The sequence below is a fragment of the Heteronotia binoei genome, chromosome 6, assembly GCF_032191835.1.
Source record: "Heteronotia binoei isolate CCM8104 ecotype False Entrance Well chromosome 6, APGP_CSIRO_Hbin_v1, whole genome shotgun sequence".
NCBI lineage: Eukaryota > Metazoa > Chordata > Lepidosauria > Squamata > Gekkonidae > Heteronotia > Heteronotia binoei.
The window spans coordinates 76,931,406-76,949,374 of record NC_083228.1 but is presented as its reverse complement, the minus strand read 5'-3'; the positions used below and the strand labels follow the sequence as shown (position 1 = coordinate 76,949,374).

Below are 17,969 nucleotides of genomic sequence, written 5' to 3'. Positions count from 1 at the left end.
ACACTCTTGCTCCTGGCTCCACCCCCAATGTATCCTGACTCCACCCCCAAAGTCTCCTGGCCCCACCCCTAAACTCCCCAGATATTTCTTGAATTGGACTTGTCAACCCTAGCTTCAGCCTGCAAAGACAAGGCAGAAGGAGCTGGGAACCTTGGCAGCCTTGGAGAGTGAGAACAGGAGGGGAGAGAAAAGAGCCCCGCAGGCCTGATTAAAGTCCTGGGTGGCTGGTTCTGGTCCATGGGCCCACAGCCCTGGTCTAAAGGGCAATGGCCTTGTTCACTTTCCTGGAACATGGGACTGGTACTGCATTGGGGAATGGTGATCAGAAGAGCTGCAGGTGGCATGTCAAAGAGCCACATATAGCTCTTGAACTTTTGCATGGGTGTCAGTGGTCTAGGTTAATTTATTTTTCATGAATGCTCATCCACCATTGTTGTAATACCCAATGACATCAAAACCATTTTCCTACAGTAACACCATTATTATGAAAGTGAAACATGAAGAATCATGAACTTTGGATCTACTTTGTTTTAATCTGAATATGTTGGATATCAGAAGGCAGGCTCTCATCTGCTATAGAATGTACGTAACACCCTCCAAACACTTGGCTGAACTGTAGTTGCAAAAAAGGGGGGGGGGCTTCAACCAGAAACAATGACAAAAACAAATACACAAGAGAAGCCACAACCACTCACAAAAGCCCACAATAACTGTAAGCATTCCCTGCAATACGCTCTTATTTAAAGTCCTCTTATTTAAGGTCTAATATTGTGAATTACAAACTATCTTGTACAAATAAATAACCCTGTCATGGTTGGATTTAAACAGTCCTCCACAGCGACAAGGTTCCAGTGTTTCTGTGATCCATTCCAACACAATCAAGGTGGGTGTATCAGTCCAGAGCAAGCAGCAATAGTCCACAGTCTTCTTAACACAAGGTTTCCATCAATTTAAATGAGCAAAATAGTTTCAGTGTCAGATCATCCAGGCTTACATCAATTGAGGAGCAAAATAATTACAGTGCCAGGAACGTTTTCAGCATCTATGGCCTCCCTCAGCTGAATGTTTCAATGGTTATTCCATAAACGTAGCCATATTTTTATACTTGAAGGACTTGCACAAATTCACCAACCCAATCAAACAATGTGGTGAATTTGTGCAAGTCCTTCAGCTGTGAAAATATGTACTGTAGTTGAAGCATGATTGCAGTTTTCCATTTTGGTGACTGGTTGTTTACTATTACAATTGGTAAACAAAGATCATTGCAGGATGAAATTACCCCATTTATGTAGATATGCCAAAGCCTTCCAATTAATTAACATCTACTGGCCTTAAGCTGCCTATAGGACTTTCTGAAACATTTGCTGTCATGGATCACAAAGTGGTTGAATTTTCAAAGATGGAAAAGTCATTCTGATCTGGAAATTCCTTTAGTGTACAAATATGATCTTCATAATTAAACTTTTGTATCTTTATGGTTTTCTTTAGTAAAGCTGCTTTATGCTGCTTTGGGAGAAAGAGACCCATGTTCTATGGAGCTTCAAGGAATTGTCAAAGCTTTCCCCAAAAGGAAGAAGATCAAAGATGATTCACAGAGGATGGACCCTGCAAAAGTCTTCAAAAGAGAAGAAACCAGAAATGGTCATTGTGAGTCTTTCATTTTCTTCCCTTCTTTGTCTTAGGACTGAGGTTATGTGACGGCTTGCCCTGCATTAATATGAACAAATAGTTTGCTTTGCAAGTAGCTTCTTAACCCCTGAAGAGTTCAATCAAATCATTGTACTGTAAGATGTTGGCTATGTGCTGCAGAACAATGTGCCTCCTGTATGCTAGCTATGGGTTAAAACTGTCAGTTTTACATGAGGCATGAAAACAGTCTCCACTTCACTGAGTCTCTTTCTCTGTGGCTTTCCTTAGCAGGATGGTTGGAGCCTGTTGTGGCCTACGTACTACAAGCAGGAATGGGCCAGGCCAGGGCTGAAATCTTCCGTAAGCAGATAATTCATAATGGAGGTAGAGTGTGCAGTCAGCTTTCCTCAGACATAACACATGTTATATTAGATGAAGGCATGGATTGTGACAGGGCCTTCCGGCTCCTCAGACTAGCTAAGTTACCCCCAGGACTGCAACTGGTAAAAGCTTCCTGGCTGAGTTCATGTGTCACAGAGCAGAAGATGTTGAGCACAACTGGCTATAGTCTCTTTATCCCAGACAGGTAGGAGTCATTCCTTTATACTTTCTCCATTCCAAGCTGTAAATAGAAACCAAATTCTTCTCTTGGGAATGCACAGAGAAAAGTTGCCTTTTGTCTCCCTGGCTATAACCCAAAAGGGCCTTCTGCTATTTCACTTTTGCATTTTTTGTGAAAAGGTTGGGTGCCTTGCAAAAACAGATGTATGAAATGCAATGCAATAATATGTGCTGATACTTTTATCCACAATCTAATGAGTCAGGGAAATACAGTTGATTGAGTTATTCAATCATATCAGGAATTGAATAATATATGTAAATTATAGTAAAAATGCAGTTTGGTTTCTCTGCTTGTGAAATTTTGATTTGCAGCAAATAGTGCATGTGATTTATAGGCTGACACACTGTTCACTGGAAGCCAAAAACCAAAGTTTAGGTTACCGCACTGTAAAACCACAATTATGAAAAGTGCATAAACTTCTGGGTATCTACATGTGACAGCTGAGGAGTACTGCCAGTGCTTTACAAATAAAGGAAGCCAGGGTGGTTTAACATTGCTAGCAGCATGTGGGGGTGCAAGGACATTGACAGACAGCCACAGAGAGAGTGCACAAGCTCTCTGTTTATCAGCTTTAGATGTCTTCAAATCCAGTGATTGAGTTGTGCTGCATATTGATTCTTTCCAGATACCTGGATGTGTCAGATCTTTCAAAGAGGCAATCCCAGTTTCTGGATGAGGAGAAGATCCAGTCCCAGATGGATGGTGCAGTCCTGGACATGAAGGCTAATGAATTGCAGACAGTGCTCAGCTCTCCTTGCAGTGCAACCAATTCCACAGGACAATGGGAAGCCAAACGGGCAGGCCTTTGCACACTGGTCAGTGACTATCCCACATCTGTGATATGAAGCATTTTTGTCAATTAGACCAAGGACTTCCTGATAAACAAACCAATCACAGGCTCCATAAATTAAGGGGTGCTCTCCAAGTTTGGGGTTGATGATGACAAACTCGGTTAATTTACTGTACATATAGAGCTACCTTTTTTCTTCTGAATAAAATGACCTCTGGCTGCTCTTATAATCTGGCTGTTCCCCTGAAAGCACATACTATTCCTAAATTACTTCAGGTGTGAATCAGCATCAAGCTTGGTTTCATCTACCTAAGCATCTAGGATTATAGGAAAATGTATAGTGAATGTTTAGCAAATTGTTTCTGTGATTAAGATGCATGACCTGCTAAGTCCTCTGCCAACCTGATACCAAGCTCATCCCATGGGCTAAGAGACCTATATATCCATTTTGTTGAGAATACAATATTAAAATCAGCTAATAGATTAGTAGCATATAGCATATATCATCTTGATCAGACCTTAATAAGTATGCTGTTGCTTGGATTCTTAACTACTTTTACATCCTTTATTTCCCCTTGCTAATAGAATTAGCAAGGGGAAATAAAGTTTGTTCATTACAGAATGTTGTTGCCCTCTAGTGGTTAGAAGATGCAGACTGCTGCTATAGTTTCTGCTGCTGCTGGTTGGGACAACATTCCTCGTGAATTTTTGTATATACACTTCATTAGCTAAGAGTAGTCACAGCATTTTGTTCACCCAATGGCCAGTTGCATTTCTTTATTTTTATTTGTTATTTTATTTATTTTGAAAATTCATATGTGGCCTCTCCAAAGACCTGCTTAAGGGAGTGTATTAGTCTTGAAAATATTCACTATAAGGGAAGAAAATGGGAATGTGCAAATTCTAGTTTGGTTGACAATTGTTGCCTTTTACTCTGATTGTATGTTTCTTTTATGATTGAACACTTAGCCTTTTAGAGTTTGCCTGCTTGAAGCATTGTGAGCCAGTTGCAGTGGCTGTATTTCATGGTTTTCTGTACTGTATCTCTCTAAAGGGGGTCGCTGATGATGAGGGAAATGAAGGAGAAGATCCTGATGTCACTCAAAGAGAGCTGGAGGCATTGAGGTCAGGCCGAGACCTGAACATTTCTTCTGGAGAATCTTCAGTGGCATTTTCCACTGACAAGTGGGTCTGTGCTCAGTCCTCTGAGTACAAGAAGAGTAATCAGAATCGGTGCATTACGGAGAAGCTAGAGGTTCTGGCAAAAGCTTATGCTGTCCAAGGAGACAAGTGGCGGGCTCTGAGTTATTCCAAAGCCATTAATGCGCTCAAGAGCTATCCCAAGCCAGTCACTTCCTACCAGGTAACTGAGATAGGGGCAAGGGTTTAATCTTTTTTTCATGTAGAGTTCTGTTTTTCTTTCACTTGCTGTTGTTTGGTGTAGTGGTTAAGTGTGCAGTCTCTAATCTGGGAGAACCAGGTTTGATTCCCCACGCCTCCACATGAACCTGCTGGGTGACCTTGGGTCAGCCACAGTTCTCACAAAGCTCTTCTCTCAAGAGTAGTTCTTTCAGAGCTCTCTCAGACTCATTTACCTCATAGGGTATCTGTTGTGGGGAGAGGAAGGGAAAGGTATTGTAACCCGCTCTGAGACTCCGAGTGAAGGTCAGGGTATAAATTCAATCTCTTCTTCTTGTTGGGAGTAAGTGCAAACCAAAAGGAGTAGCTGCTGAGTATGTGGGGTATCTGGCGTCCTTCTCTTCTGTGTCACATGAATAGTGCCCAGTTGCACTTTACGTTGTAGAAACAGGCCAGAAGTTATGCAGCCCTGCAAGTTTGTAAAAGCAGAGACTTATGGTCTGCCCTTGCTTGCCTGCCTGCCACTGTTAGTCCATCACTGCTTGGGTTACCGAGATAGATGATTTCTGACCATTTTGCAGCCTTTGGAAATGTTTTTTGTTTTCTGCAAAAAACTGAAAAGATGAAGAGAAGTTGGAATATATGGAACATTGTCTTATCCACCCTATACTTATTTCAGTCCTGTTCAATATGTAATATTGATATATATAACTTAGTTAAACTATTAAAAGTAGTATTTGGCACATTTATGAAATTTAAAAGAATAAATACTACAACCAAAATTGTTAATGTACCCAATACTGAGTAGAGGGAGCTGCAGACTGCTGCATGCTATGCTATATTAGTTTTCATCACCTGAGAGATAGGAAAAAATGAAAGCTGAAAATAGAAATCACAGATTTTGTAGTAAACAAAAAAACAACAACAGTGTATAATTGGAACAGAAAATGTCTCAGTCAGTCACAACAAGACTAGCATCTGCTTTAGATAAACTTTAAAACATTGACCTTTTCAATAGCATGTTATCAGACACACTATAGCGTATGAATTGTGGATAAAATTAGTCACATTTAAGCAGTAAAAATGTCTTTGAAAATGTTTTCAGTATGTTCATAGTCTACACACAAATAATCATTATCTAATGCTGTAAATTGTTTTACAGAAGAATATTCATATCATACATTCATACTGAGCAAAACCTTGTCTTAAAAGCATTTCACTCATTCCAAAAGAGAAAAAAATGGAACTCCCCCCTCCCCCAGCATTCTACCCAAAATTTAATTCCCCCACCCCTTTGCAAATTCCCCACCCCTTTGCAAAAAAAAAAAAAAGGCTTTTCCTGCATTTTTTTCAGGTGTTCACATTTCTTTCAGGAACAATTTTGTGCTACTTCAAAATTCTACTGTTTTAAAATGAAAACTACTAGAATTTTACCCCTATCCCATCCACTAAAAAAACACAGAAGCTCTGAGTTGCATTGCTGGGAAGATTTAAAAAACCTGTTGCCAAAGAGTGAACAAAAGAAGTGCATTTTATTTGTATACACTTCATGATCTCTAAATGCCCGTTTAGAAAAAGACCTGCAGGTGTCTGGGGATGTGGCTGTACCTATAAAGGCATCCCTTATTTGGAAACTGAAGCTTGGTACAAAAGCTAAAAACATGCAAGATTTTCCATGTGGATTAGGGTTTCAGCCTTTCTTCTGGACAACTATTTTCTTTCAGGAAGCCTGTAAGATCCCTGGAATTGGGAAGCAGATGGCAGAGAAGATTTTGGAGATCCTGGAGAGTGGGCATCTGCGAAAGCTGGACCACATAAATGAGAATGTGCCGGTACTGGAAGTATTTTCCAACATCTGGGGAGCAGGAGTCAAGACAGCTCAGCTATGGTACCAGCAGGTAATTTTCTCTCAACATTAATAGGCACTGCTGTAGTTGCTTCTTTAGTTGTTGCTTGTCTTGTTTGTCTGTGTGTATAGATACTTGTTACTGGTCTTGGAGGACCAAGGTTAGGCCTCTTCTAGGCACTGTGTGGAAGCTACATCTTACCAATAACCGTCATCTTGCTAAGAAGACTGGAAGTTTACAACTCTTGGGATTAAGCAGCAAATCTCTCTGGTGCCCAACATTGCTGTCATTCAGATTGAAAGCGAGATGGGGCTGGGAAGCCTTAGAGTGCACAAAGCAAATTCCATTTTAGAAAAACTGTTGCACAGTTCATTTGCAAATTTGGTTGGGTTCTGTAGGTTTCTGATGAGAAACAGTAGCAATGAACCATGCATGAGAATACTCCAACATCACTATTAATTTATTAAAAACATTCCCATGTTCCTTTTGCACCCAAATAGAGTCCCGGAGGCAACAAATATCAAAATATTAAAACATCAAGACAACAACACATTGAAACAGCATTTTAAAAACAAGTGCATATAAAACATTTAAATAACTAAATAAAACATAAACATATATAACACTATAACCAGGGAAGAGTGTCAATAACAGTTACTGGAGGAACACCATACAAAAACACCAGCTAGCAAAAGACAAATGATAAAGACAGACAAATCTCCCTCAGGAGGGAGGTCAAAGTTTTGGTGACATGACCAAGAAGGCCCTTTCTCAGGTTGTCACTTGCCTGGCCTCAGATGAGGAGGGCACACAAAGCAGGGCTTCCAAAGAAGACCAGAATGGTCAGGAAGGTGGGAATGGTTGTGGAAAGTGCTGTCAAGTCACTGACTTATGATGATCTTGTAGGGTTGTCAAGGCAAGAGGTATTCAGAGGTGGTTTGCCAATATCTGCCTCTGCATCGTGACTCTGGGATTCCATCCAGATACTAGCCAGAACCAACCCTGCCTCACTTCTAAGACTGGGCTAGTCTGGGCTCTCCAGATCAGGTCATATGAGAATAGGTGGTTCTTGTTTGCATCAGCCTTGATTTCTTTGTAATCCATAGCAATGTTGTGTCACTCTTGGGTCTCCTGTTTATTCCAAAACAACTGTGTGGTGACATTCTGGATTAATTTTTTACCTTTCTCCCCTAAGAACACAGTCTCTGTCTTTTTTTATGGTCTTTTTTTTAATTGCATGAGTTGAGCAAAGGAGTACCTCAAAGACCAGGAGACACCCCTGTCACTGCTATAAGTGGCCTGCAAACACTAAGCTGAAGATAGGGGGATCACATAAGGAAGTCTGTTGTGATTCCTTATTCCCAATCTCACAGTGCAGACCTCAGGTTTATATAGAAGCAAACAGTGTCTTGTAGAGGAGGAATTATTGGAAGCCTATTTCCACGGCCTGAGTGTCCTGTGTGCTGTGGGCAGGGTTTTCGTACTCTAGATGACATCCGCACAAAGGCCTCTCTCTCCAACCAGCAAGCCATTGGATTGAAGCACTACAATGACTTCTTGGAACGCATGCCACGGGAAGAAGCGGCAGAAATTGAGCAGACTGTGAGTACTTTTTTTGCACGAGACTGTGAATAGGGCCTAAACGCCACATTTTGTCACAACTATCTTTATGTTGCTGAGTTGGAGACATTAATTTTCCAAATGTCTTCTACTTTCCAGTTTGGTAAAATCCAACTGGGGTTTGCTCTATACTTTTGGAGGGTGCATCAAATGAAAAAAGTGAATCACTGTGGCCAGTTTGATGTAGTGGTTAAGTGAGAGGGCTCTTATCTGGGAGAACCGGGTTTTATTCCCAGCTTCTCCACATGGAACTGCTGGAGTGACCTTGAGTCATTCACAACTCTGTCAGAGGCTGTTCTGGCAAGAGCAGTTTCTGTCAGAGCTCTCTCAACACCACTTATGTCACAGGGTGTCTTATGGGGAGGGGAAGGGAAAGGAGATTGTAAGCTGCTCTGAGATTTCTTTGAGTAGTGAAGGGTGGGGTATAAATCCAATCTCTTCTTTTCTCCTTTTCTTCTTCTTGAAATGGGAGCTTCATTACTTGGCAAAGAGCTCAGACCAATTATTGTTTTGCACCAACTGCTCCACCCATCCTGGCTATCAGTGTTCTTTCACGTGTTCAGGGTTTCATTAATACTGGACTCTCAAATGCAGGCATTGCACTGGTGTGCTCATGTTGCATGCACTGTAACATAGTTTAAATGAATTGACTCAGCACATAGATAAGTTCTTCTTGCCTGCCAGCTTCATATTTAAAATAGACCACAGAGAGCCTCACAGGAAGGCCTTTTAAGAACATCTTGTGAATTCCTGTAGTGCACCTCATGCATTGGAGAGTGGGCAGAAAGAGTTTTTCCTCCTTCTCCTGTAATAGTTAAACTCAGGGACACTCAGTGAAGTTGTTGAGAACAGATAAAAGCAGATACTTCTTTACTCAAGGGGGAATTAAACTGGAATTCACAGCTGGTGGAAGTAATTATGGCCACAAGCATAGATGGCTTTAAAAGGGGGCCTGACAGATTTGTCAGGGAGAAGTCCATCAGTGGCTACTAGTTATGGGGAGTAAAGGAAGCAGACCTCTGAATACTGATGCTGAGAGGCAGCATCACAGGAAGGCTTCTTTCTGCGATCTGTCTTTTGCCCCCCCACCCTCGAGGAACTGGTTAGCCACTGTATGAAATAGTGTGCTGGAATAGAAAGACCAGTGGTCTGATCTAACTGATCTATGTTCTTGGTGGGGAGAAGAAGTTTTCTAGCATTATCCCATTTCCTTTTCTTTGAGGGTTCAGCTGGAATTGGGCAGAGGCTAATAGGCAGTTAATAAAAATATTTGCACTGTAAGCCAACTAAACCCCAGGGGCTCTCCCCATGGCTCCCCCTGCCTGCCAGAATTACCATGGCAGCACTGGGCAGTGTGACGCTGTCACTCAGTCACAGTGCTTGCTCCTGAAGAATACTTAGTTGCCAGGTAGAGCATCACCCCCTGTTCAGGATTAAATTCTTTTTGGAGCTTTGGCCCTTGGGAGCTGACCTATTGTGGGTTTGATGGGATTACCTATCTCTTGGCCCCCATCAGAGAAGAGAGGAGAGAATGAGAGGATTAGCTGCTGACTGTCGAGTTCCAAGGTGGTGGGATGCACCAGTGTGGTGCTGGATGGCTTTCAAGAAAACCTCATTGAGGATGTAAAGTAGGCAGAGGGAAGAGATCTGCATTAGAAAAGCCATGAGGCTATTCCAAATGTTGCAGGGCAAAGGTTAATGGGTTTATCCCTCACTAATGAAGGATGATCCTGGACACTGACAAGGGGCACTCAGCACCCACCCCCTCCCACTTCATCCGCTAGGTTCTGAACTGGCAATCATGTCTCTGTTTAATAAGATGTATGATTTGCAGCAGCTGGTGTGATTGGCATCCTAATATCCATAATCCTGTATGCTGAAAATCACCTTCCAGTGCTGCTTTGATGAAGCCATCAGAGCTGTGTCAGTGAAGGAAAGCTGCTGGATGCGGTGGTGATGGTGGTGGCTTCTCTTCTGTGAGCACAAGGGTTGAGAATGCCTGCTCTAGAGTTTGTCCACAACTTGAGACTCTATAGCTTTTCATTGGCGGGACTTCAGAAAAGCTCTGCAGAAGGATAGGGCCAGCATCGTTTTGGCTTGTCTGGGTGGCTTTGTAACTGAGCTGTGCTTACCCTGCCAGGTGCACCTTGCTACTGCTCTTGTTTTCTCTTCCTGTGTAAACAACAGCTTAGTCCTCTGTGTGCCTGTTTCTTCATTGACTGTTATAACTTTGGACAAAGCACTTTGTTTGGAATCTGCTTCTTCAGCTGTATAGGCAGGATAACATACCTTGTTTGGAAGGATTCTTGCTATTGAGCTGCAAGACAGCAAAGGAATATAGTTGAGTTTTCTGTGATTCAACAATTTCAGCATTACTTCATTTTGAAAGGAAAATTTGAGGTATATCCCTTGTGGTTTTGAAGATAAGATTCCAAGCTTTGGGGGAAATGCTGTTGAATGCCCTGAATTCGGGCCGGGGAGGGCTCAACAGAATTTTCTGTGGTCAAGGAGCAAATCTCCAGGGCAGTGCCTTAGCCCTACCCCAGGTCTAGCAAAAGCAACATTAATTATTTAGAATAAGAAATTAAAGCTGCTTTTGCTTGATTTGCATAATGCAGGGGTGGCCAACGGTAGCTCTCCAGATGTTTTTTTGCCTACAACTCCCATCAGCCCCAGCCAGCATGACCAATGGCTGGGGCTGATGGGAGTTGTAGGCAAAAACATCTGGAGAGCTACCGTTGGCCACCCCTGGCATAATGTATGTGCGTAATTGAATTCAGCTTCCTCACCAAAGGATTTTAATTATGGTGGCACAAATTATTATTATTTGCACAACAGGGCTGAGTAGCTGAGTCCCACCTAGGCTGCTTCCAGGGTGTAGACTCTTTTTGGGACTGTGGAAGTGGCTTTTCCCTAGAGTCCTGTGCTGTAGCTCCTGCTGTCTTGAGACTGGACAAAGCAGGGCCACCTGTACTGAATAGTAATCAGACTGAATAAGCAGAAATGTATGTTTGTAAATCCTCTAGTCTCTTTTCTTTTCCTGAAGGTCAGAGAAGCTGCCAATTCTATCAAACCTGGACTGGTGTGCATGGCATGTGGCTCCTTCCGACGGGGCAAGTCCACCTGTGGTGACGTGGATGTGTTAGTGACCCACCCAGATGGACACTCACACCAAGGAATTTTCAGCAAGCTGCTCAACAGTCTCCGGAAAACTGGTAAGGGAGGATGTCAGGCTGGACTGCAAAATGGTGAGGTGTACTGGGATGTGCTGCCCATCCTTCCGTACCTGGGAAGCCCTTTGAAATAGCAAGAATAAGAAGCCAGAGTTGCCTTAGGCACTGCTTAGTTGAGGTGTTCTGACCGTTAATTGTAGTGCTGAAAGCATCAGTCTCTGATGTTTTATTAGATGGGGTGCCTTCTTTCCTTCTTGAAGGCAGCTAGGAAAGATAAATAGCTGTTGATAGCTCATCTTGCCATGACGGGATGTAAGATTATATGCAGGGAGGATTTATATGGTTTGCCATAATTTTAACAGTACATATTACTCCATTTTTGGAATTTTTCTCTGTAGAGTGTTAAAGCCCTCTGGAATCCCATCTGTTCTTAGCCTCTAACCTTCTATTAACTTGAGGCCCACTGTGAGCAGAATATGGTACCCACTTTCATTCTCTCTTTTTTGTATTTTAAAAATGTGTGTGCTTGCGTGTGTGTGTGTCTGCACCTGGAAGTCATGGCGACCTCTGGTGACTGACCCCGACTGGGGGCCTGGACGATATTCAAGGAGGTGACTGAATAAAGCCTGCCTCCACCTCCTGACTATTGGTATTCCAAGGAGGTCTCCCATCCAAGTGCTTGACCCTGCTTGCTCCTGATGAGATCTGATGAGATTGGGCTTGCCTGGGCTATCCAGGTCAGGGCTCCGGTTTCATTCTCATCTCTCTTTGCTAGGAGCACAAGGGCAACTGAGCTGTCTCTCCAACAGTCATTTAAGTCTTGCCCATCACGTAGATAACGGTCTAGAGATGTCCCTGATGGGACAGGAATGCTGGTAACTCTGAGAGGGTAGTGCAGGAAACCATGTAGGATACCATGGACTTTTTCTTGTGACACTGCTTTCACACAGCAACTGTTTGCAAGGGGATTTTGCTAGTCTTACACAGTAAAAATCCAGTTGCAAAGCACATTATTTAATGTATGTAAACCACTGTATCTACCAGGATCATTTCAGAAATGTCTAGTGCTAGTAACCAAGGAACCTTAGCACAAGTTTATGGGTGGGGAAAGGTTATAGAACTCTCCAGTCATTGAGGCAGCATGTCATCTCCTCTGAGATTTATGCCTTTCTTCTTAGGGTTTCTTACAGATGACTTGGTGAGTCAAGAGGACAATGGCAACCAAAAGAAGTACTTGGGAGTGTGCCGCCTGCCAGGCCCAGACCGTTGCCATCGCCGTCTCGACATCATTGTGGTGCCCTACAGTGAGTTTGCATGTGCCCTGTTATACTTCACAGGGTCAGCCCACTTCAACCGCTCTATGCGTGCTCTGGCCAAGACCAAGGGCATGAGTCTGTCTGAGCATGCCCTCGCAAGTGGCGTGGTGCGAGGACCTGGTGGCCTCAAAGCAGTGTCTGGCATTATTCTCCCTGCTGTCACTGAGAAGGATGTGTTTTTGCATTTGGGACTGCCTTATCGGGAACCACATGAGAGGGACTGGTGATGGAAGGAAGTGGTGGGTTTGCTCATTGGTTTCCCTACTGAACGCTTGTATGTGCTCAAGCCAAACAGCAGCCACTGCTCTTGGCACTGAGTTTGGGAAATGCCCAGGATTTTGAATGTATTTAACTGGCTTTGATAGATTGTATTGAGAGAGGTCACTAATGTCACTGCAGTAGACTAGTATGATAATGAATGAGAAAATGATTGGAAAGCATTTTGCACACTGGAAATGCCTTTTAAAGGGTCTAGTAGGAAGAAGGGATGAGTATATAGATTTTAAAGAATATATTTAAAGGTATTTTGCAAAAGCATTGTCATTACTGTGAAGGCTGCTAGTATTGCCTAATGGGAGAGGCTGCTTTCTTACTGAAGGATCCACAGGGTCTGTTGGTAATGTATTTCCTTTTTAGCTGGAAACTGTATCCTCCCTCACTCAAACTGTATTTTAAAGTATTCAAACAACTGAAGACTGGCCAGATGGTAATGCGGTCCCACTGCTGGTGTAGACATGTTTATTTGCATGATATATACTTCCCATAGAAATGGATATCATTGCAGGATTTGGAACTGTTCTTATGAATACATCCATGAGGAGGGTACAGACAGATTGCTGTGTGGAGTGAAGATGCTGCAGCTGGGCCAATTAGGACAAAGTAATTAGGAAGATGATTCTTTAACACTATGAAGAATTGGCAGTGGAAGATGTTGGGAGATTCTGCTTCTCTGGCTATTAAAAGGAGACCAGAGGAATATGCTTAGGTAATGCTTGTGCTAAAAGATAAACATTTTGGGCTAAGGTAAACCAAAATCTGCACTAATGAATTATCACTAATTAAAGTTGTACCATGATCTGGATGGCCCAGGCTAGCTTAATCTCGTCAGATCTTGGAAGCTACTCAGGGCTGGTTGTGGTTAGTACTTGGATAGGAAACCACCAAGGAACTGCAGGGTTGCTATGCAGAGGCAGGCAATGGCAAAACCACCTCTGAATATCTCTTGCCTTGAAAATCCTGTGAGGTTGCCTTACGTCAGCTGTGACTTGACAGCACTTTTCATCACCAGTTAAATTAGCAGGTCTCAGAATCCTGCCATGACCACCAGAAATGCTGTTCAGACATGTACTTGCGCTACTGAGGCTTGTCCAGGTATTGCCACACACTTTTCCAAGCCTGTCCTCACTCCCTTAAGGACTGGTGCCTTGCCTTTTTTGCCTCTCTAAAAAAAGCTGCAGTTTTGACCCAATACCATATCCTATACCTGAATGATACAATCAAGCTGCAAATTATATAGAACTTCCTATGTTTGGACTCACTAGATTTGGTTTGGACTCGCTAGATAATCCTTGTAGTATCTTCTAGTTCTGGTTTGCTTTAGGAAATAACAGCTCTTTGATTACTGAGAGTGCTGCACAGTTTCCTTCTTGTTCCTGAACATTTTAGGGATACTACTGATGGTTTCTCCTACAAGCATGAGAAATAGATATATTTTTTAAAGTAATGAAAACTGAAATTCTGGCAGGAGGGTATGGGATACAATTCTGTGTTCCCTGCTCAAAAGTTGGGGAAAGTAGATAGTGAGCTTTTTCTTCCCCCATAAGAAGAAGACGACGATAAGAAGATACTGGATTTATATCCCGTCCTCCACTCCGAAGAGTCTCAGAGTGGCTCACAATCTCCTTTACCTTCCCCCCCCACAACAGACACCCTGTGAGGTGGGTGGGGCTGGAGAGGGCTCTCACAGCAGCTGCCCTTTCAAGGACAACCTCTGCCAGAGCTATGGCTGACCCAAGGCCATCTCAGCAGGTGCAAGTGGATGAGTGGGGAATCAAACCCGGTTCTCCCAGATAAGAGTCTGCACACTCAACCACTACACCATACTGACTTTCCATCCATAACAAACTTTTGGTTGCTGAGTTACTAATAATTTCAGGGTAGACAAAAGAAACTATGTCTTCAAATAATATGTTGCTAGTATATGTGATTTGCTGTCACAAGATGTGCTGATGGACCCTGCCTTAGGTGACTTTAAAGGGGGGGGATTAGATTTGTGGAGGGTCAGCAGTGGCTATGAACTGTGATAGCTAAATGGTGGGCCCAGAATGTGGGCTTCCCAGGGCAATCAGGTGGGCCATTAGTATGAAATGGAGTACTGGCTTAGAGTGAGCCCTGGTCTGATCCAGCAGTGCTGTTCTTATATTCTTAAGTATCTAAGACCTGACTCCCCCTAGACTATCACTGATGGGTGTATGTAACAGGGCCCTTTATTCTCATGACTGTTGGAAACAATGCTATGGTCTCTGAAAGGCAATAAAAATATTTGTGCATGCGTTTAGTGTGAATACTGGCTCCAGATCCCTTTCTTCTCCTCCCTTCCCCCCTGTCACCAGTCTTTTGGAAAGTATTGAATAAAAGAATTAAAATGAGAACTTCAGGAGGAAAACTCGACAAAAGGAAAACAACCCATTTAATTTAACCAACAGACTGGCTTGATCAGATTGTAAAAGAAGAAATATTTTTCCCAGGGAGGAGAATGTTGACAAACCAAGGAACACTTTGATCTATCATGGAAACACAGAACAAGAATGTATAAACTGAAGATAGACTAATGAAGACTAGTCCTCATTTGCTTGGGGCTGATGGTGCCATATTGTGTCTTCAGTAGTCCTACCATTGTGTTATATGTAAATGACTACTGGGAAAGTTTGCTTAAAGTGTTTGCTGTCTGAATTGTTTGTTTTTATTTTTTAAGAAAAGGAGCTCAGTTAATACATGGGACCTGGAAGGTAATTCCTGGCCCTGCCCAAAGGTAAGGCGAGATAGTTTAATTGATTTTATTCCTACTAGCCCCCCCTCACCCCCATGATCAGAGTTCAGAAGGGATAACTCTTTTCCTTGCCCTTTGTCAGGAATGCTGTGCTGGTGGCAGGGAGCCACAATTCACACCCAGGTACTAACCCTATCCCTGAATCATCAAAGCCTCCAGCTTCTGGATTGAAAAGGGTTTTACAAGTGACTGGGATGAGCAGTTGGGCAGCCAAGTGGCAAGTCAAGAGAAGGGAAGGGGGGCAGCGTCAGTGCTCACAGTTTTCCCAAAGCTCAGTGGAGCCTCTGCCCTGTACTTTTATGAGGGGCCTTGGTTCATTCCTGATGGCTGTAATCCTCTTTTATAATGGATTTTTGCTTCCAAGAGATTTGGCCTAGGGCGAGGGGTGGGGGAGATCTTGTCTATGTGAGAGAATTCACACTGCTAGATCACACATAGTTGTCAAAGCCATTAGCCACTTGTATTTTCTCGGCAGTGTAGGCCTCACCTCCCCTTTTCTTCAAGGAGTAGCTCCTCACACATTAGAGTAGCTAAGCCCAAGGATGTTTTAGTGGCTACACGTTACATGAGTATTGCTGAAGCTCAGAAGGACATGGACCCTTCTGGTACCAAAGGATGCACCCCCAAACCACAGAGCAGATCCCACATTTACATTTCATTTCCTCTGGTGACATTCACTGTCAGACTTTTATTGAATGCTGGTCTCTGCAGAGGGCTGTGCTTTCTGATGTCATGTTTTATTGGGATTGCTCCTTAAACAGCTCCAGGTATTCTAGAAGTGTATGGCTTGGAAAAGCATGAAACCCAAAGCCTTTCCAACAAAAAGTTCTCAGCGATCAAGCACCAATTTACCTTTTTAAATATTTGCCACTGTAGGGACCATGAATTGAGCTTAAAGGTGGCGTAGAAATGTTTTAAATAAATAAAGGTTTCTGGGTCTGATAGGCCACTTATGAAATGCTTGATTAAAAGTTATGCTCCAGTACCCTCTACAGCTTCCAAGCACCTGTGTGTGGCTTAGCCAGACAGGTCCAGCATCTTTGTACTGCCTTTGCTCTGTGACATTCTAGTGCCTGGCTACTACTGTTGATGAGTGTTTTTGTCTTGAAAATCTGATTGGTAGCCATGCCACATAATATGCAGGAAGTCAGCTGGTCTTTGGTCCATGAATTTTCTTTTGAAAATTCTTTACTCCCAAGTAGCATTGTGAAGGGCTGTTGGACTGTCAATACAATTAAGTTCAAGTGAATGCTCTGTGACCCACATAGACACTTGATGCCTTACATTAATTATTTTCAATGTACTTTATCTTTCATTCTGGATTTCAAGGTGAATTACAGCTAACAGCAATGCAGTACGAACAGTCTAATACACACATTGCCTCTGAAGAAGTGAAGTTGGACTATCCAAAGCTTAAACTTGGCCAATGTTAGAGATATCACTTGGTTTTTTTACTTTGCTAGAACCAACAGTTGGAGAACACAGTAAACATACAGTGAAAGACACTAAAGCAGAACAATTCAAAAATGTATGGAATTCTGAATATTTAATCTGTTGTACTAAACAACCAGGCATATTTACAGAAATGCAGACTGCATAAGAATTGAGAGAGAGAGAGAGAGGAATTTATAGTAGATGATTAGAAGTACACAGGTGTGTGTGGGGGGGAGAGACTTTCTATATATTTAAATAGTTGAGTAAAACAAGTGTAAACTTTTTTCATCTCTGCCCCACAAGCTGAACCTGGAAAAAATGTACAGGAACTCTCCCCATCCCACCCCCCCATCCTGCCAGAAAGTGGATATTTGAACCTCTGTCATCCTAATCCACAATAGTAACTGCTACAGCACACTGGTGCCCTTTTGCTAGGTGACATAAGATGGTGCTAGCTTCATTGCTACAGCATCAAGTGTAATGTGTGCAATGAAGGGGGGACCTCCTGTGGCCAGTGCCTGTAATAGATCCAAACAGGCAGCCGTGTTGGTCTAAAGCAGTTGAAAAAAGCAGGAGTTTCACCTTTAAGACCAACTAATTTTTATTTAGAATGTAAGCTTTCGTGTGCTCTTAAGCACACTTCATCAGACGAGGAATCCGGCACAGTGAGCAGAGCCATACATAGCTGGTAGGCAGTGGCCCAGAATGCAAAATGGTACAGATTTAAGAACCAATGACAGTGAAGTAAAATTATCTGGTAGGCAGTGGTTTAGAATGTAAAAGGGTACAATGACGGAATAGTAAAATTAACAAATTGAGCAAACCTTTGATCTGAGTAGCATGAGCATGCAAAATGGCACTGCAAAATGTGCATCCTCAATGTGGGGTCCGCTGGATTTTTCTCCAGCCCTCGCTGGATCTTCCAGACATCCATTGCTTTTAACTCCTAGAGGACAGTGTTTACTAATTTTATTGGGACCATTCCATGAAATCCTGCAAGGTTCCACATCCTTCCATTAAATGTGTATGCAAAGCAGCCTTTGAATTAGAATGTACAAAGAGCGCAACAAAAGTGCCTTAACTGTGCTGATCTCATCAGCTCTATTTCTCATTTTTATCTAAGCTCCTCC

At 42.7% G+C, this 17,969-nt stretch overlaps 1 protein-coding gene across 3 annotated transcripts; it reads left to right on the top strand.

The window, feature by feature from the left end:
- Positions 1-1,480: 1,480 nt before the first annotated feature.
- On the top strand, positions 1,481-14,920 carry POLL (DNA polymerase lambda). Of its 3 annotated transcripts, XM_060241805.1 has the most exons (8): positions 1,481-1,647; positions 1,918-2,215; positions 2,877-3,066; positions 4,096-4,404; positions 6,125-6,298; positions 7,721-7,849; positions 10,914-11,082; positions 12,219-14,920. In XM_060241805.1, exons 1-8 carry the CDS (start codon positions 1,533-1,535, stop codon positions 12,581-12,583), a joined length of 1,749 nt encoding a protein of 582 aa, XP_060097788.1. In that variant the 5' UTR covers positions 1,481-1,532; the 3' UTR covers positions 12,584-14,920. The 3 variants fall into 3 exon arrangements, with proteins under 3 accessions (XP_060097788.1, XP_060097790.1, XP_060097789.1); XM_060241807.1 differs by lacking the exon at positions 4,096-4,404 and having other exon boundaries at positions 12,219-12,672; XM_060241806.1 differs by lacking the exon at positions 7,721-7,849 and having other exon boundaries at positions 12,219-12,672.
- The last annotated feature ends 3,049 nt before the right edge of the window (positions 14,921-17,969 follow it).

What these genes read in the sequence shown, in the direction of transcription:
- POLL (XM_060241805.1), top strand. Translation starts at nt 1,533, where the DNA reads ATGGAGCTTCAAGGAATTGTCAAAGCTTTCCCCAAAAGGAAGAAGATC. An exon ending in AGTCTCTTTATCCCAGACAG is followed by an intron (nt 2,216 to 2,876) that starts GTAGGAGTCATT and finishes GATTCTTTCCAG; the next exon opens with ATACCTGGATGTGTCAGATC. An exon ending in GGGCAGGCCTTTGCACACTG is followed by an intron (nt 3,067 to 4,095) that starts GTCAGTGACTAT and finishes ATCTCTCTAAAG; the next exon opens with GGGGTCGCTGATGATGAGGG.